Below are 20,912 nucleotides of genomic sequence, written 5' to 3'. Positions count from 1 at the left end.
ATCGAAGTACACACTTTGTGCAGGATAATCTAAGGAACAATCACTTTAAGTTTCATTCAAATCTATTCAGTAGTTTCAGAGGAGAAGATGTTTGAAAAATTGTTAACGACGACAGACGACGACGGACGCCAAGTGATGAGAAAAGCTCACATGGCCTTTTAGGCCAGGTGAGCTAATAATATGATTTATTCCAAAACTAACCTTTGTTTAGATTGCAAAATGACCGGTTTTTCATTATGGCTAATTTTCCCTGGTCACCTATAAGAATGTTGCCACTGCTAAACAAGAAATGACCACGTTAGTGTGAAATGACAACAAGCCATCAGAAAAAATGAGCATACCGGTATTCATAGACTTACCCATCAATGAGCAGGTAAAACGCCAGATCGATTACAGATGAATAACAGATTAGGGTTTTGAACTCTGGTTTATCTTTTATAAAACCCAGTCGTTCTATTATTTCTTGATCTTCACCGGTCACATTTTTACACCAGCAGGGTAAAACAAAAAATGTGTTACTTGCATACATGTATATCTAAGCAAGGACGTATAACTAACATACGTCCTTGATCTAAGTAAAGTTAGTTAGTAAACTTTATTCAAAGTCGGATTTTCATATATACAATCCACTATAACAGTTTTATTCACTGATTTGTAATTTAGATAAATTACAGTGGAGTCCCTGGTGGCCGCGCAGCCTGTGATATCGCGCATTAGCTGATTTCGTCATATCAATACAGTAACACAAACAAAATCGTTCTTGTTATTGTTTAAGCCTTCTGAAAGGATAAAAAAGAATAAAATTAATAAGTTCAAGAGTTAATTTACAACTGCCATCCTGTGATTTACCATATTTAGCCAATTTCCATTAAAAAAAAAATCATCAGATAAAATTTGTTTTATTTATGTCAAATTTATATCAGATTGAAATATTTTTTGCTCTGCGTCCTTGGCAGTGTGTTTGGTTCAAACTGAGCTATATTTCTTATACCGCAGTCCCACTAGGCCAGGATTGCACTACGATCTGTGAAAAAAATGCAAATTTTGATGATTGTAGTCCGATCGTGTAGATTGCAGTAAGGTTGTATTACGGTTGTGGTGAGGTCTTCAAGATCGTGATGAGCGTGGCCAACTTTGAACATGTTCTAAACAATTGGGTGCGGTTGTGGAATAATAAGGTCAAAGTGAGAGCGCACTAAGATCGTAGTAAGATCGCAAATGTCGCTGTACCATAGTAGCGAGAGCGTAGTGAAAGCAGGATTCTATTTGGAGAGACTGGGCTACAATCTCACAGCGACTTTATAACAACCTCACTACGACGTTATAACAACCTCACTACGATGTTATAACAACCTCACTACGACCATCACGTATTCACAGCGACCCAACTACGCTTCCACTACGACTATACCACCCTGTTCACGATTCCAGCACGCCCTTGTCGTCCTCATCACGCTCTTCTTACTACCTGACTACATTCGTTTTAGACCACCATTCTCATTGTCATTTTCACAGAAAATATATTAAATCTCTCCAGGTTTTGTTTGTCTATGTAATTAGGACTTCTTAACCATTTCCTCTAAAGGCTCAACCATGCTTCTGGTTTTTATATAGATTAGACCGCTGGTTTTCCCGTTTGAATGGTTTGACACTAGTAATTTTGGGGGTCCTTCATAGCTTGCTGGTCGGTGTGAGCTAGGGCTCAGTGTTGAAGGCCATACCTTGGCCTACAATGGTTTACTTTTATAAATTGTTACTTGGATGGAGAGTTGTCTCATTAGCACTCATACCACATCTTCCTATATCTATGACAAATCTGTGTCATCTCTGCTATCATACACAAAAAAGTGTCATTTGAGCTTTATGGACCAGCTTTAGGTTGTAATTTAGGTTGGATTGGTTGGTCCGACATCTCTGCTTTACCAGGATTCGTTACTATCAGAGCTCCCTCTGCCTCTACATCAACCCCTACCACCACGCCCCTGTCTTCTAGTAGATTTTGATGGCATGACTGTATTGTTTATGAGAAATCTACATAATAATCAGAAATAGAATGATTATAACTGTATTGATATGGAACACAATGTTGACGTTATTGCTGAGAACGTAGCAAGATCGTGGTATGAACTTAGTATAATCGTGGTAAGAAAGTGCTATTATTGCAGTAGAAGCGTTGAAAGATCGTGTTGCAATCGGATAATTTGTGGTATGGAGGTAGTGAGAACGTGATGAGGGTAGAAAGATCTTGATAAGCGTAGTGAGGTCGCAGAATAAGCGCGGTGAGAATGTGGTATAATCGTAGCAGGATCTTTGTAGAAGCGTAATGAGGATTTGGAAGCATCGTGGGAGCAACTACAATTTACATTTTCATGCCTCTCATACCGCGACCTCACCACGATCTGAATTTATTTTAGATCGCGGTGAGTGTGGTACGATCGTGGTCTATTGGGACTAGGGCTTAAGTATTAAATCTTTCCTGTATTCAAAATAAGCTATTTATAAGGCATGTAAGGCATGCACGAAATCTTTGGACATTGGAGGAACTCTCAGAAAAGGGATTTCCCTTATTTTGAACACACATTACACAAAATCTAGAGATTGAAACCATGCAAACAGAAGATTTTAAGAAATAAAAGTATGTTATGAATGTGTTCACACAATATTATCCAATCATTGGTTTTATCAGTTGAATGAAGTGAAGTCATAAGTCTTAGGTGCGCGGATACACCGAACTGCGCCGTATAGTAAAACCTGTATAAACCGACCTTCTATGACGGTAGTAATGTTCTTTACCGTCAGGCATCAAACTATCATTTTGGCTACCGTTGTCATCAAATTGGTTAACTTTTTAATGTGATTCCTCTTGATATCCTAATCGTGGTTCGTCAGAGGTCTCAAATAATTATAGATTGTTGTTGGTCATTTCAACCAGATTTATTTTCTCCCTTTTGCCGATACAGCAAAATTGAGAAAATCAATCGAGTTGAAATGACCAACAACAATCTATAATGATAATCTATTTATCGCTATTTTACCAATGAAGACGTTATTAATTTCATTGTAAATTTCATTGTAAATTTCATTGCAATCGCCACATGTTTCGTTAGTTTCTAGTGATAATTTTTCTTATCACTCTTCTCCACTGAGAACAGGGCTTTCCCTTGAAATTGAAGTAGAAGGCTCAATTAAAATAATAGGCGGCTGTAACATGCGTTCGGCGAATCCGGACGCCCACCAATGTTATAGTTTTTTATTTTTATTACCTTATGCTTAAAATTCATTTACTTTTAAAGGAGTTTTAATTATATAATAATTCGGTTTGTTAGAAATCTTGATCGATTTATTTTGCATAACTACGTGCATTTGTAAACAAATGACCCCCCCCTTTTCTCTATAAAGACTGTTACGCGTATTTAAATCAAACAATTATTTCTCAAGCATTGACAGAAAATTGATATATCCTCTGATTTTCGCTTTTTTTGTATACTGTTCAATAAGTCGGATACATAAATCATTTGGAAATGTTATTTATTTGTGGTCGAGTCGACAATATTCTACTTTCGTTTTTGACCTTGATTCTCTGAACACCACGTGGGTTTTGAAAAATGAACTTCAAAAGATACTGTTTTCCAGATTATGAACAATATAATCTACTATATTTTCTTTAATTTGACTGCTATTATTCCATAACATAAGATTGTCATCCTATCTGATTGTCTTCACGTTTTAAAAGCCAAAAAAAATGACCATCTGAACGTCTCTATTGTTATCGTTCAATGACCACCGGAACGTCTCTCTTGTTATCTTTGAAAACAAACGATGCATTCTGACTTTAAATAGACAACCAATCAGTGACCTGAATTCATGTGAACTATATTTAGTCCAAGGTAAACACTGACTTCTCATCCTTGTTTATCGTGACCGCGACTTTGCGTCTCTCGGCTGCCTGTAAACATTTGAAAAAGATATTTTTGTCTTTTTGAATTTATATTTTTGTCAGTGAAGTAGCCGGCACTTGAAACCACCGCAAACGGCGGATTTCCGCCGGCTACCGGCTTCAATGGAAAGCCCTGTGAGAAAGGAAATTATCATTCAGATCAAATCAAATTTCATAAAATAGCGATAATTATTGTTAGCGTAATTTTTGGAAAACATTTAATGTGATTCGTCAAATTCATAAAAAGAAAGTGATCATTCAAATCATTTGGTAAGATTTTTACCATTATTTGTCATGAAGGTACCTCCATTACTTCTATCTGATATGATAGTTTAGCAGACAAGACACTGTTGTTTGTAATAAGATGCATGTATGAGTTTCTCGCTGCATTGAAGATCCATTGGTGGCCTTCAGCTGTTGTCTGCTCCATGATGTTAATATTTAGTCCCATTGTCAAGTTGTTGTCTCTTTGACTTATTCCCCATTTCCACTCTCAATTCTATGCTATGAAATCAATGACTTTGTACATTTTGGACATATATATTCACCACTTTGGAAGGGAGGGCATCCTTTGCATTTTTGCAATATTCATGTACCATTTCATTCCTGCAACTTTCAGGTTGAGAAAACATGTAAATATCATTTTCCTGCAATTGGCCAACTATTGTACAAATAAAAGGTACAAAAGATTGTTTGCGGTCTGCCTTAAAACTATGTCAATTTCCTTGAAAAATCAATTTGTTTGGATTTTGTATCCAGTATTGCCTCTTGATATCTTTAACACATTTCTGAAGCAGTTTTCTCAGCAACTATACACATAGCTTCTTGATAGATGGCATCATGCCTCAACCTGCTAATCCATGTGTTGGCTTTCATTTCCTTCAGTTTTCTTATTTACTGTTAGCTATAAACATAGCCCAGAATACATCTTGATTTATTTACCTTTTATTTTTAGGTCCTGGAGCTGCGGGGCTACCTCAAAGAAGTGGGAGCAGATATTTCTGCTGAGGCTCTTGAGGGGAATAGCTTAGGCGATTTACGTCAGATCATAGAAGCCAGCAAATATCTGTGGGAAAATCTAAATAACGATGCAGGTAACTATCAGTTTCATAGACAATGCACACTAGTTCTCTTTCTGGTCTATAAAAATCCCATGTGTGATAATTAGGACGAACTGCTGCTTTCAAAAGAAACCACATCTAAACATCAAGATTGGGTTTCATTTATGCACTTACAATATGTTTGCTTACATATTTTCATGATTTTTATAGACAATGACTGAATATTGGAAGTGCATAAATGAAACCTGATCATAAGAGATAACTGTATTGTATTTGAAGCTTTAAGGACGTCCATCGGTAGTTTTACTGTCGCTGTAAAGGTACCAGTATTATAATTTATGGATTTTCATAATTTCATATAGATTTGAATGTTTTTTTAGCTGGCATGGCATAAAAGGCAACAAGAGCATTTGTCATCACTAAGTATTCATTATCTATCTTTTCCATTATAAATTTCTTCAGATATCTTCTCATTTGAAACTACTAAATCAGTTTAAACCAAAAGTAAGTGATTCTGAGGGCATGTAGTTTAAATTTTTTGTTGTTTTTTCAGTTAGTCAAAATGCCATGGCTAAAAATTGAACACATGGGTGAAGTGCATTGATATATCTTGAAAACCAAAAAAGCTAGAGGAAGTATGCGAGAGCTTAAAATACTCAGAATGTCAAGAGCTCACAACCTCCCTTTTTCACCAAACAATCTTGCTGTATTGTATAAGTTTATTTTTTGGATGAAATACAAGGTACATGAAAGCAGCTCATGGGAGCCTCTTGTTTAAAGATCTTCTTCTATGAAACTACTGCAGAGTTCTCCATAAAGTGGTGGTCTAAGGGATTTGACCACCAAAATTTGCAAAGGTCCGACACAATTAGGGTATTTTGTTATAGAAATAGTACATGTAGTGAGTACCAGCAGTTTTTCTTCAGAGAACACTAGATCTATAAAAAGATTTCGAGAACTCTGCTACTGCATAGATTTTATTTAATAAAATTTGACATGATTGATCAACATGGTCGAAATCATCAATAAACTGCTTATTGGAATTCTTGCTCTCTCATGATGATTATTATCAATTGTTTTGGTGTAGCCATTTAATTTTTAAGCTATAAAAGATTGAAAGACACTTTGAATATCTAAAATCTGCGGTAGATTGTGATTGCCCTGCCCTTTATATGACTATTTTTCTGCCCTTTTTGTTTTGTTTCTGGTAAACAAACAAATAGATAAATTAAAAATGTAAACAGCCAAATAATTAGCACAAGATCAACAAAAAAGAGATTTTTGTAATGAATTCTATTATCGTCAGCAATGTTGTAGATTGTCCATTGTTCAAGATGCACATAGACCTAGGTGAGCAACACAGGCTCTTAAAGTCACTTGTTTTCATTCGTTAATGTCCAGGTTTAATGTATACATGTCAACTGATAATTCTTATTATGCATGAAACATTTGTTAACAAACACATATCAATCAATAAATCTTTGTTTTACATTGCTTGATCTAATGCTTTGTTAGTATTTAGTCCTAGTGTTCCAAAACGATATCTCAGCAATCTCAGATTGACCTTTGTTAGTATTTAGTCCTAGTGTTCCAAAACGATATCTCAGCAATCTCAGATTGACCTTTGTCAGTATTTAGTCCTAGTGTTCCAAAACGATATCTCAGCGATCTCAGATTGACCTTTGTTAGTATTTAGTCCTAGTGTTCCAAAACGATATCTCAGCGATCTCAGATTGACCTTTGTCAGTATTTAGTCCTAGTGTTCCAAAACGATATCTCAGCAATCTCAGATTGACCTTTGTCAGTATTTAGTCCTAGTGTTCCAAAACGATATCTCAGCAATCTCAGATTGACCTTTGTCAGTATTTAGTCCTAGTGTTCCAAAACGATATCTCAGCGATCTCAGATTGACTTTAATTGTGACTCTGTAACATTTATCCAAGTTTTTGTTACAAGTCTCACTTGCAACTGCTCCATTTTAATGCCATTACCCTATGTACAAAATTTGTAAATTAATTGTTTTATCTTTAAAATCCAGAGTACTTTAATTCAAAAAGTTTAGCTTTTTGTCCTGGACTCCCATCTGATGTGTAATTCCCGATATAGAAATGTCCTGGTGAAGATAAAGCAAGAGAATATAGTCCTTGTATCCCTATAAGATTTACTCTGTAGTAAGAGATGATTTGTCCATTACAGCCTAAGATATGTAGTGCATGGTTCTTACTGTCGGCCACAATAACATTATCTAACGGTGTTGTAAGTATATCTGAAGGTTTAAATGGTCTATCTTCAGTGTTAACGGCAGGATTACCAGTGTATATGTGTATCACTTGTCCTGATGGTCCGAGTATTATCACTCTGCCTCTACGTATTTCATCTAACTTATCCACCACACATATATTACCTTGACTTGTAGTTGTAATCCTGTAAGGATATGTAAACAAGGGTTTGTTGTTCTTGTCGTATTCAAATTTAGTCAGATGGTTTCCACTTAAGTCCATCACTATGACCACACGTTTTCCTCTAGCCGGAAATATTTTCCCCGCGGGTATAGCTCCAATGATGACTCTATTATCTGTAGTAATATGTATTCTGCATGTTGTTAGTGGTGCAATGTCGTATATAGTGTGAGTTATCTGTCCTGTTCCAGCATTCATCCACTTCAGAAGTGTTCCTCCATCCGATACAAGGATAGCATTAGTAGAAGTAATTGCCATGTCCCAAACAATCATACTAAACCGTGATATAACGTCAATTTTGTTTTTTTCAGTTTTGATATGTTGAACTGTATTTCTGTTATCTGCTATCCAAACTGAACCATCTTGACAGGAAACCAGACTATAAATACGACTAAGATCTGTAATAAATTTTGTGTCAACTTTAATTTTGATATTTATAGCTTTATCAGTTTTCATTATTTGAGGTTCATTTGAAACAGTCAGCTTGCTTAGTTTGCTCTCAAATTTACTTGATGTTTTGAATTCCTGTCTGATCATTTCTGCCTTATATTCCTCTTCTTCCATTACTTCATGACCCCGGTGAACTTTAGTCAGACACTTCAGACAAATAAATTGTTCACAAGTTTGACAAAACAAACAACAGACCTGTCCAGCATGTTCTTGACACTTAATGTCAGTGAGTTTGAAATATTCCGTTGATTGTTGACAAAGTCCTAAATCTTTTATATCTATAATTCTGTGATCACTGGTGCTTTTAATTTTTAGATGGACCTTTTCTTTACATCTATGACACATCAATAATGAACAATCCATTCTGTCTTCGTTTCTACTTCACAAAACTGACATCTTATAGGTATCTGGGCCTTTAAGGTAGACTGTTTGAATGCCATTATTGAAAAGCAAAATGTCTGAACTCATAATACCATCTTTTGTGTCTATAAGTTTACCTGTGATACTAAAATTAGATTTAAATTTCCTTATAGTCTTCTTATTTATAAAGTCATTTAATCCTGAAATATTGTATGAATAAAGTTTAAATAAAATTTATCGAAACATAAGTTACAAAAAGTTGCATATTTTAGTATTGAATATATGATTCAACTGTGGTCCATCATAAAATAATGTATTGTATTATTATTATTGATAGTTTATCTGTAACAGTGAAACTGCTTCAAATTATAAAATAGCATTTAACTGAAACTTGTAATAAAAAATAGTGCATGTATTGTTTGACTTCTTTAAGTCAGAGAATGTATTTGCAAATTTCACCTGTATGCTTTTTCATGAAGTTTAATATAATTACAATATACAGTAGAAATATGAAAATAGAGTGTAAAAACAACACACTTTTCATATTGAAAAATGATGCTCTTGTGTATCCCAAATTTCTAATTTATTTCATTGAAGGTTCAATTATTGTAGGGAAATATTGGCCTTTTCCATGATTTCAAAGAATATATTCTAAGAGTAAAAACTGCATGCCTGAGAACCAACTTAAACTTTAAACTTTGTATGACTTTTATTAACAGTACATAAGTGGCAATATTTTATTCACTCAAAAAGCAAAGTTTTATATAAATTTACACAACGGTCTGCCATAAACATCAGTTTTGCCACCCCCCCCCCCCCCCCCCAAAAAAAAACATTAAGATTTTGTGGATTAATGAGCATTATCTCTATGGTTACTAATAAGCTGTTTGTTTCTTTTATTCTTCAAATTAAATGACTAAAAGCAATATTATCTCTCTTATATAAGTGTGTGCTTAACTCCGTTGTCTCCCTTTATTTTACCGATTTAGAGATGACTTGAAATAATACTATTTCCTTATATTTGTGCCACAAGGTCCTCAAATGTTATCTCCCTTTATTTTATAGATTTAGAGATGACAATGAACAGTATAATCTCCCTTGTATTAGTGCTGCCACCTGATCAGATACAAGAACCAGTACTCCAGTTTTGTGAAGCAGTTGCTAAATCAAGCAGTGGAGACAAAAGAGCTAGTTTGAGAATTAAATTGTAAGTTAGTCAGTAACTGAATTTAGGGGTCATTGTTTTGTATGGATATAAAAAAGAAGACCTAGACTCTCCACAAGAGACCAAAATGACGCAGAAATTAACAACTATAGGTCATCGTACTGCCTTTAACAATGAGCAAAGCCCATACCGCATAGTCAGCTATAAAAGGCCCTGAAATGACAATGTAAAACATATCAAACGAGAAAACTAATGCTGAGTCCTTGAGAGCTGTTTTTTGCTCTATAGTCAAGTTGTTGTCTCTTTGACACATTCCCCATTTCCATTCTCAACTTTATTTTATAGATTCACAAGATGCCATTGATAGGATTTTCTATTTTGTGTGTTTTGTCATCATCACTTAGGTTCATTAGAACTCAAAGATTATTGAAGGGTTATTGCTCATTACAGAACTCAGTGTCTATTGTAGGGTCATTGCTCACTACAGAACTCAGTGTCTATTGTAGGGTCGTTGCTCACTACAGAACTCAGTGACTATTGTAGGGTCATTGCTCACTACAGAACTCAGTGTCTATTGTAGGGTCATTGCTCACTACAGAACTCAAGGTCTATTGTAGGGTCATTGCTCACTACAGAACTCAGTGTCTATTGTAGGGTCATTGCTCATTACAGAACTCAGTGTCTATTGTAGGGTCATTGCTCACTACAGAACTCAGTGACTATTGTAGGGTCATTGCTCACTACAGAACTCAGTGTCTATTGTAGGGTCATTGCTCACTACAGAACTCAGTGACTATTGTAGGGTCATTGCTCACTACAGAACTCAGTGTCTATTGTAGGGTCATTGCACACTACAGAACTCAGTGTCTATTGTAGGGTCATTGCTCACTACAGAACTCAGTGTCTTATGTAGGTTCATTGCTCACTACAGAACTCAGTGACTATTGTAGGGTCATTGCTCACTACAGAACTCAGTAGGGTCATTGCTCACTACAGAACTCAGGGTCTATTGTAGGGTCATTGCTCACTACAGAACTCAGGGTCTATTGTAGGGTCATTGCTCACTACAGAACTCAGTGACTATTGTAGGGTCATTGCTCACCACAGAACTCAGTGTCTATTGTAGGGTCATTGCTCACTAGAGAACTCAGTAGGGTCATTGCTCACTACAGAACTCAGTGTCTATTGTAGGGTCATTGCTCACTAGAGAACTCAGTAGGGTCATTGCTCACTACAGAACTCAGTGACTATTGTAGGGTCATTGCTCACTACAGAACTCAGTGACTATTGTAGGGTCATTGCTCACTACAGAACTCAGTGTCTATTGAAGGGTCATTGCTCACTACAGAACTCAGGGTCTATTGTAGGGTCATTGCTCACTACAGAACTCAGTGTCTATTGAAGGGTCATTGCTCACTACAGAACTCAGGGTCTATTGAAGGGTCATTGCTCACTACAGAACTCAGGGTCTATTGTAGGGTCATTGCTCACTACAGAATTCAGGGTCTATTGTAGGGTCATTGCTCACTACAGAACTCAGTGACTATTGAAGGGTTATTGCTCACTACAGAACTCAGTGTCTATTGTAGGGTCATTGCTCACTACAGAACTCAGTGTCTATTGTAGGGTCATTGCTCACTACAGAAGTCAGTGTCTATTGTAGGGTCATTGCTCACTACAGAACTCAGTGTCTATTGTAGGGTCATTGCTCATTACAGAACTCAGTGTCTATTGTAGGGTCATCGCTCACTACAGAACTCAGTGTCTATTGAAGGGTCAGTGTCTATTGTAGGGTCATCGCTCACTACAGAACTCAGTGTCTATTGAAGGGTCATTGCTCACTACAGAACTCAGTGTCTATTGTAGGGTCATTGCTCACTACAGAACTCAGTGACTATTGTAGGGTCATTGCTCACTAGAGAACTCAGTGTCTATTGTAGGCTCATTGCTCATTACTAGACTGAAGAACCAGATGGAGTACAACATGTTTACGTTGCATGGATATCAAATGGTTATTATCAATTTAGTTGCAAATATAAAAAAGAAGATGTGGTTTGATTGCCAATGAGACAACTCACCACAAGAGACCAAATGACACAGAAATTAACAATTATAGGTCACCGTATGGCCTTCAACAAACCTATTTCTATGATACAATTTTTTTTGTAAGAATCTTGTATCATCTGATTTTACAATATTCTACCTTTCTGACAGATTATCAAACTTGTTTTCTGGTCTGGACGAGAAGAGTTCCTCAAGAGCTGATGTATACTTATGTTTAGTCAAATTAGCCCACCAAACAGATCTATTGTATTTAGTCAATACAAATCTAACCAATGTAAGTATACATTATTTAGTTACAGTTATAACTCAGACTTAATTTATATTACAATATTACATAAAGTTACAGAAAACCAATCTTGACAATGACAAATAAGAGATGTCCTGTAACTGAGTTCCTAAATTAAAATTTTAATGCAAATAGCTCACATATCAAAAAAGTATAAATTAATTAATATACAGTGAAACTTGTCTGTAAAGAACCCTTTAAGGACTGAAAAAATTGTTTTTGTTAAGACTTGTGTTCTGTTTATACTATGGTGTTATTAATAATAATGGTATTCAAATAATTCCCTGAATATGTTGAAACATTGGATTGAAGTCAACCTTAGACCTGTTTCCTTGTAATAGGAGAACTTTGACTAATAAGTATTTAGTGTATGTCAGCTAACTCTCTATTGTTCTTTTATTTGTAGGTAAAGAAATGGGCCAAACAGTGGGATGTATCATCAACAAAGTACCAGAATATACTGAGAAGTTTACATGACGCTTTATTAGATACTAAAACAAGGTAAACACTTTACTGAGTTTATATGTACATGTACATGGAGGCATTGTTATAATACATAATTAAGTATTGGTATTGTAAGAGAAGATTGTCCTGAACATGCATGAAATATTTCTACTGTACGTTAAGCAACCAACAATCAATCAATGTAAGAGAAGACATGATGTGAATGGAGCCTGCTTGATTTATTAGTGAAATTTGTAATTTAAATCTAGGATTCAAATTATGCCAGTATTTAAGTTGAGATAGCACAAAATTTAAACAGTGTCCTATCAAAGATATGAGGACAAATGGGCACAGTTAAATGAAGAGAACATACATTTGATTTCTTGTCTGAAAAGGGACAACTTGATCATTTTTATAGATGAAGAAGCATATCAATTGAATAAGTTATTGTATTTTTGCTGGATATATAGTATATTTATGTTGTATTTACTTATTTCATTCATTTTTTTCAGTGAAGCAGCAACAAAAGTAATGATAGATCTTCTTGGTACATACACAGAAGACAATGCTTCTCAGGCTAAAAATGATGCTCACAGGTATGTATGTGTCATTTATAAAGCTAACAAATTATGGAACTGTCATGTAAGTCTTTTCTTTTTCATGTAGACTTAAATGTATTGATGAACATTATAAATATGGTGCTGCTTGTTTAATCATTGTCTTGAACTTTTTGGTATAAACATCAATTCCATTCTTGAAGCAAAACTAAAATGTTTTTGTTTTTTGTTTTTCTAAATTGAAATCCTCGAGTTTGATTTAGAAATTGCAGACGGAAGTGTCATTGTGTACTTTAAAAAGGAGACTTAATGAAATTACAATGAAATCGAACGACAGATATTAAAGGCGTAGTCCATCATGATTTGTTACCAGCAGGTCCAGATCTACACAATGCAGTCACTTATTTCTCACAATAAAGTCATGAGCTTTCCAGTATAACTTATCAACTTTTATCGTAAGATTTTTTTCAGAAATTCTCTTTCTACTCACTCATTAACACAGACAGCAACACAGTCATCATCTTATTAGAGAATCTTAAACAAATGAAATAATGATTTGTATTATAGAAGTGTAGTTACACATTTAGCCGACCCTAACACATTTCATTGTATTATTTATAGATGTATAGTAACACATTTAGCAGACCCTAACACATTTGTATTATTTATAGATGTATAGTAACACATTTAGTAGACCCTAACACATTTCTGATGGACCACCTGTTGTTACTGAAGCCTGTCAAGTTCCTGGAAGGAGAACTCATACATGATGTAAGTATGTACTAGAATAGATGGACGACATATATACATTTATGAGAAAACATTAAAATCTTTTGTAAATGGTTTTAGTCTTCTTTTAACAAATGCAAATTGTCTCCCTAATATTTAAAAGTTGTTGTTTTTATGAGCTTTATATACAACTCATATGATTAATGAAGGAACAATGTTTGGCAACAAGCTGTGAAAGGTTTTACGAAACCATCTCCTTTTGAAACTTTGTATTTTTTTCAACACTGTACGAAATTTTCCATTCTGAATTTCACCTATACCCACTAAATTCACAATATTAGTATTTAAGCAATGATAATAAAATCACAGTAGTATAAGGTCAAATAACGAAAATACCAAACTCTGAGGAAAACAGATGCCAACCATTACGATTTTTCCGTAGTTTTTCAGATTTTGCGATAAAAACTTCGCTATTACGGTCAAAGTCGAATAGTTACGGATTCCCAATCATCGACATTCAATTTTGTAAAACGCGGATTTTTATCATTACTTTTCCGTCCTGGTCCAGTATTTAGGAAACACCAATGTAATGCTTCCGGTTTCTCGGGAGTTATCAACCTATTGTTGGGTAACTAACTGACTTCCGAAGAGGCAAACTTGCATTTTATTAAGTAGCTTTCCCCCTTTCTCTACTTCTCCTTGACAAAACAAAAATGTTTGAGTCGAGAACATCTGAACAATCAATGAATGGAATACATACTACAGACAACATGTTAAATGACAAATTTTAGTGTACATCTCTTTGCAACCACTCGTCAGTAATTTTTATTGGTAAATGCACGTTTATGAATGATTACTGAAAACTTTTCAAAAATACGGAAAATTTGATAGTTTGTTACTGATTGTGTCAAAAGGGGGTTGACATCTATGGGAAAAATCAAAATGGAAATTCCCTAATCAAATGGCTAATTCAAAAGCTCATGCACATCAAACGATTGGATAACAACTGTTATATTCCTGACTTGGTACAGGAATTTCCTATGTAGAAAATGGTGAATTAAACATGGTTTTATAGCTAGCTAAACATCTCTTGTATTTCAGTCCCACAGTAGTATAATGCCTAATGTATGCTTTATATTTCTTTGATAATTGCTATGAAATCATATATTTATCATATTGTCTGGAATTTACTGCGAAACAGGGTTTTTATAGCTTGATCATATTGTCAAATGCTCTCAAACCTTTTGTCTTATTTTCCAGTTATTATCCATATTTGTATCAGGGACAATAACACAGTACCAACAGTTCTACAAAACTAATACAGACTTTGTCAAGTCATTAGGTAAATATTACTGATATAGTACCAACAGTTCAATAAAAAAAATTATCACTTTGTCAAATCTTTGAAGTAAATATTACTGATATTTCAAGCAGGGCTTCCAAAACGGTCATATATTCCGGACATTTGTTTAATGTCCGGTAAAAGTCCGGCTGGGCAAAGCATAAAACGGTCATATACTTTTTAGTTTTCAAGGCTTTTTCGGTCATTTTAACATAATTCACGATCTTTTTGACATAACCTTTTGCCTTTAACATCCACACATTTCCAGTCATAAAAGTGACATGATGATTAATTACTATCAAAACAATCCCTACTTCAATACTTCCTAATTTTAATCAAGGCTAATTAGTTGTTGGACAGCTGAAATCGACCTGTTCAGTTTACAGGTGAACTATTTTCAGTACCGGACATTTTATAAATTGATCGGTCTATTCACAATTGTTTTCTTTCATTTCAGCGGTTTGTTTTTAATTGATTTAGTCCAAAAGATTAAAATTATAAGAAAGTAGTTTATCCCATGATTTGATGAAAAAGTTAAAAAGGTTTTAAATGAAAAATCGTCAGAACTACGTTGTCTGAACTAGAACACGTGTGTGCATGTGCACAGGTGGGAAATTTATTATGCATTCTACATTTCTTCAAAAATGCTGAATTATCATTGATACCTGTATCTAACGTTCATTATAAGTATTTTGTTGAAGAAATAACTTGGAAAGAGCTTCTTCACTCAGTCAAGCTTAGTAAACGTACACGGATTTTACGTATCCGTTTATGGTCCATGTTTTACCATTGTCAAGTCAACATCCGGTTTGAGAAAAATGTGATTTTAAAAACCAAAGTAAAGTTTTTGACAATGTCATTTTGCACAAATAAAGAGTCTTGGGCAGATACAGATATGAGCACGCTGATATGCACACTTTGAATGATGCACTGCCAATTTAACAGTTTACATCTGAACATCAAATTCATATCAAAGTAAAGTTTAAAATCATTTTTTTTAATCTAATGTCAATCATAATAATTTGGAATGGCCATCTGATTACCATAATTGCCTTTTGTGACTAAGTCTTAAGGGATTAAAATCGGGATCAGATTTAAAATGTCCGGCTGGCTCAAATATTTTTTGGAAGCCCTGATTTCAAGGCCTGTAATGGGTATGTAAAATGATAATTGAAAATGAAACTACAGTACACAGCTGGTAAACAGGAATGTCAGAATTTACCTAACTAATAGTTTCTAAGTTTTTGTCTGCTCTGTGATTTTTATGCAATATCAATTTCAGATATTACATTGTGTCAGTTGTTGGAGCAAGTAGCAACACCCATAAACAGTTCATGTTTTTTTGTTAATTTTCAATATGAACTTCAATTATGACTTTTGCATTACAACTGAAGTAACATAAATTTATTTGGTGTACATTGATAATTTAACAGAATTTAAAAAAAAAAATGTCTTGTAGTTCAATTAGTCAGCTGTGGTACAGTAGACATAGCAACAATATAGCTATCTCATTACTATGATTAGAATTTGTCAACACTACAGTATTTGCAAATAATATTCTCGAGATGTGTTTACAGCAGTGGACATACACCAAGTTATCTGAACTTGCTAATGATTTTTTTGTCTCATTATTTATAGGTTTATCACATGACCAGAACTTACGTAAGATGAGAATGTTGACGTTTATGCAGATGTCAGAAAATAAAAAGGAGTTAGACTATAACGTCATCCAAAAAGAGTTAGATCTTCAGGAGTCAGACATTGAAGAGTTTATTATTGACAGTAAGTTCTCAATAACATATCATATCCCATATTTACGCAAAAGTAAATATAAAACCTTTTGAAAATCACAGGGGCACAACTAACTGTCTTGAAAGACTATACATGTCACTTAAAGCAGAATTCAGATCTTCAGAAAAAGTAGAGGCTCTAAAGAGCCTGTGTCGCTCACCTTGGTCTATGTGAATATTAAACAATGGACACAGATGGATTCATGACAAAATTGTGTTTTGGTGATGGTGATGTGTTTGTAGATCTTACTTTACTAAACATTCTTGCTGCTTATAATTATCTCTATCTATAACAGTACTTTCTGTGGAAAATGTTATTGAAAATCTTCAAATTTTAAGAAAAATTGTTAAAAATTGACTATGAAGGGCAATAACTCCTTAGGGGTCAATTGACTATTTTAGTCATAGTGACTTATTTTTAGTTCTTACTTTGCTGTACATTATTGCTGTTTACAGTTTATCTCTATCTATAATAATATTCAAGATAACAAAAAAAAACAGCAAAATTTCCTCAAAATTACCAATTCAGGGGCAGCAACCTAACAACCGATTATCCGATTCATCTGAAAATTCCAGGGCAGATAGATCGTGACCTGATCAACAATTTTACTTCCTGTCAGATTTGCTCTTAATGCTTTGGTTTTTGAGTTATAAGCCAAAAACTGCATTTTACCCCTATGTTCTATTTTTAGCCATGGGGGCCATCTTGGTTGGTTGGTTTAAACTAGATAACCCAATGATGATTATGGCCAAGTTTGGTTAAATTTGGCCCAGTAGTTTCAGAGAAGAAGATTTTTCTAAAAGATTACTAAGATTTACGAAAAATGGTTAAAAATTGACTATAAAGGGCAATAACTCCTAAAGTGGTCAACTGACCATTTTGGTCATGTTGACTTATTTGTAGATCTTACTTTGCTGAACATTATTGCTGTTTACAGTTTATCTCTATCTATAATAATATTCAAGATAATAACCAAAAACAGCAAAATTTCCTTAAAATTATCAATTCAGGGGCAGCAACCCAACAACGGGTTGTTCGATTCATCTGAAAATTTCAGGGCAGATAGATCTTGACCTGATGAGCCTTCGGGCCAGGTGAGCTAAAAAATTAATTACTTCAGAGTTTAAATGGTCTTACAGTTTTCCATTTGTCATTTATGGAAGAATGGCCTAGGTATTATATACAAGATCATCAAAGTCTGTTTTCAAAATTCTCAAAATTACAAATTACTTATAAAATTACTATGAGAAATGTTTAAACCACAAGAGAAATATGCATGGAAAATGACATTTTTATAAAACCACAACATAAATAAATTTTAATTTTTCAACTGGTGTAACTTAATATACTATTGGTCATTTTCAATCATATACATGGTAGTTGACAACACAAGGGTACTGTGGATTCATTATTATTCAGTGGATACCAATTTTGTGGATTTCGTGGGTACAGGTAAACCACGAAATTAAATGTTCAAAGAATAACAAATCTTCAATAGGCTTGTATGCAGACCTGGGCAAAACCACAAAATTAGATGCCCACCAACATACAAGTTTTCCCTCATCCACGAAAAATTGGTACCCTCGAAAATAAATGTATCTATACACAGGTTTTGATAACTGTAAACCAAACTGTAATTTTTCTTTAAGAAATTGTGTATCTCACTTTCAAGAAATATTTTTTTAAATGTCTGACATTTTGTTCATTTCTGTAGTTTTAAGAACCAAGTCAGTGCGAGTGAAGATTGACCAGATGCAGAAGAAAGTTGTGATCCATTCCTCTATCCATCGACAGTTTGGCAGACAACATTGGCAGATGATTCAACAAAGTCTGTTACACTGGAGAGACAACCTGGATACAGTTCAAACCAGTTTGAAGCAGCTGGACATGCTACGTACTCAACAAGTTGGGGCACAATAAGGAGAACTGTTTAAGAAATACCATCTGAAGTGCTTATTGTTTAAAAAAAGACAAAAATGATACTGTTGTCAAATATTGAAATAAATAAATACAGGCATTGGATTTTATTTTACTGTTATATTTTAAGCTTCTGTTGATTCATTTATTTTCGTTGATAAAGGTAACTTACATATACAGTGGATTTAAGATTTCGTGGTGTCGCCTAAGTCTGCATACAAGCCTTAAGACAACTTGTCAAATTTTTCGTTGAACATTCAATTTTGTGGTTCAACTGTACCCACAAAAATTGGTATTTAACGAATAATAATGAATCCACGATTATGTGAATAAATAATTATAGGGAAGAAGTCCGAGGCAGCAACCGAACTACAAAAAAAATCAAGACATCTGTGTACACTTCATGTGATGGACATCTCTTGACGCTACAATAGTGCTATGAAACTCACCATAATTAATATTTGTTTCAGTATACTGGTTTATAGTTTCAAACAAAGCACCTTTTACCTTACAATATTTATCTTCTAGAGAAACACAGGAGTTGTAGGGTCAACTATTCCTGTTTTTGTTGGACTCACAGGGTCAAAATGAAAGTGCTTGAATTTGAATATTGTATTACCCAAAACCTAAAATAAAATTGCTGATTTAGTCTCCTATGATGAAAGTCACAGAATGCCAGACAGAAATTGCTATCTAGAGGGTGATGTTAACATTTTGTTAAAAACTTTATATTTCAGACGGTAGAAAACCTTGTAGCTTCAAAATTTGTATGCAGATGCCTTATGTTCAGAAGTTTTTATCCGTCACATGTCTGTTATCCTTGACCTCATTATCATGGCTCAGTATAAAATAGGGAGATAAGGTATGATTGCCAATTAGTTAACTACAATGAGTTCAAAGTTCAAGTGAAGTGGATATAAGCATTAATGGGTAACAGAACAGCCTTCAACAGTGATATAAAACCATACCGTATAGTCTGCTGTCTGCTAAAGACCCTACATGAAAAATATCAAACAATTCAATTGAGAAATTTATCAGCCTGATTTATAAACAAAACCTCAGCAATTTACAAATACAAATATGACAGACATGTACCAACAACAACCAGTGCATAACAGGCTCCTGACTTGGGTCATGCACATAAAGAATGAGGTAAGGTCATGCACATAAAGAATGAGGTAAGGTTTTACATGTTTGATAGCACATCACTTATTGTTTCTAGCAACAACTTGATTTTTTTTTTTGTCATGTAAAATACTGTATGTGATGGATCAACTATATTTGGTGTATGAAATGACTGTCTGGCAGGTTTCATTTGACCTTGACCTCATTTTTGTTGAGCCTGCGACTTGCCGCAGTAAGCTTGACATAGGAATATTGATCTGGCGGTGGTGGTGTTAGCTAACGTCTTAAACGCTTTATATTTTAGAAGTTGGAAACCTGGATGCTTCATACTTTGTTTATATATGCCTCATATTAAAAAGTTTCCATGTGTTACATGTCCATTGTCCTTGACCTCATTTTCATGATTCAGTGACTTAAAAAAAATTACAATATTTTTTGTAATGTTAATTTCTCTCTTATTATGAGTAATAGGATATCTATATTTGGTTTGTGCTTACCTTGCAAGGTCCTCATGCCTGTCAGACAGTTTTCAATTGACCTTGACCTCATTCCATGGATCAGTGAACAAACTTAAGTTTTGGTGGTCAAGTCCATATCTCAGTTACTATAATCAATAGGTCTACTGTATTCGTTGTATGGAAGGACTGTTACGATGTACATGTCCAACAGGCAGATGTCTTCTGACCTTGACCTCATTATCATTGGTTAGTGGTTATAGTTAAGTTTTGGTGTTTTGGTCCGTTTTTGTTATATTTTATGTAATAGGTCTACTAGATTTGGTGTATGGAATGATTGTAAGATGTACATGTCTAGCTGACAGGTGTCATCTTACCTTGGCTTCATTTTTATACGACCGCAAAAATTTTAATTTTTTGGTCGTATATTGCTATCACGTTGGCGTCGTCGTCCGAATACTTTTAGTTTTCGCACTCTAACTTTAGTAAAAGTGAATAGAAATCAATGAAATTTTAACATAAGGTTTATGACCACAAAAGGAAGGTTGGGATTGATTTTGGGAGTTTTGGTCCCAACATTTTAGGAATTAGGGGCCAAAAAGGGCCCAAATAAGCATTTTCTTGGTTTTCCCACTATAACTTTAGTTTAAGTGAATAGAAATCTATGAAATTTTGACACAAGGTTTATGACCACAAAAGGAAGGTTGGGATTGATTTTGGGAGTTTTGGTTCCAACAGTTTAGGAAATAAGGGCCAAAAAAGGGCCCAAA

At 34.4% G+C, this 20,912-nt stretch overlaps 1 protein-coding gene across 1 annotated transcript; it reads left to right on the top strand.

Moving 5' to 3' along the window:
- The first annotated feature begins 249 nt into the window (after positions 1 to 249).
- On the top strand, positions 250 to 18,667 carry LOC143082288 (eukaryotic translation initiation factor 3 subunit M-like). Its single transcript, XM_076257910.1, has 10 exons — positions 250 to 373; positions 4,893 to 5,031; positions 9,333 to 9,474; positions 11,647 to 11,770; positions 12,189 to 12,283; positions 12,739 to 12,822; positions 13,455 to 13,554; positions 14,773 to 14,854; positions 16,493 to 16,636; positions 18,360 to 18,667. Exons 1-10 carry the CDS (start codon positions 332 to 334, stop codon positions 18,563 to 18,565), a joined length of 1,158 nt encoding a protein of 385 aa, XP_076114025.1. The 5' UTR covers positions 250 to 331; the 3' UTR covers positions 18,566 to 18,667.
- The last annotated feature ends 2,245 nt before the right edge of the window (positions 18,668 to 20,912 follow it).

This window comes from Mytilus galloprovincialis, chromosome 7 (assembly GCF_965363235.1).
Source record: "Mytilus galloprovincialis chromosome 7, xbMytGall1.hap1.1, whole genome shotgun sequence".
NCBI classification, from domain to species: domain Eukaryota; kingdom Metazoa; phylum Mollusca; class Bivalvia; order Mytilida; family Mytilidae; genus Mytilus; species Mytilus galloprovincialis.
The sequence above is the reverse complement of the archived record's forward strand: the minus strand, read 5'-3'. Positions and strand labels throughout refer to the sequence as shown.

Bases quoted from the DNA above. Each gene is read 5' to 3' on its own strand.
- LOC143082288 (XM_076257910.1), top strand. From the start codon at position 332: ATGAGCATACCGGTATTCATAGACTTACCCATCAATGAGCAG. The intron at 9,475-11,646 runs GTAAGTTAGTCA...CCTTTCTGACAG, and splicing joins GCTAGTTTGAGAATTAAATT to ATTATCAAACTTGTTTTCTG. The intron at 12,284-12,738 runs GTAAACACTTTA...CATTTTTTTCAG, and splicing joins TTATTAGATACTAAAACAAG to TGAAGCAGCAACAAAAGTAA.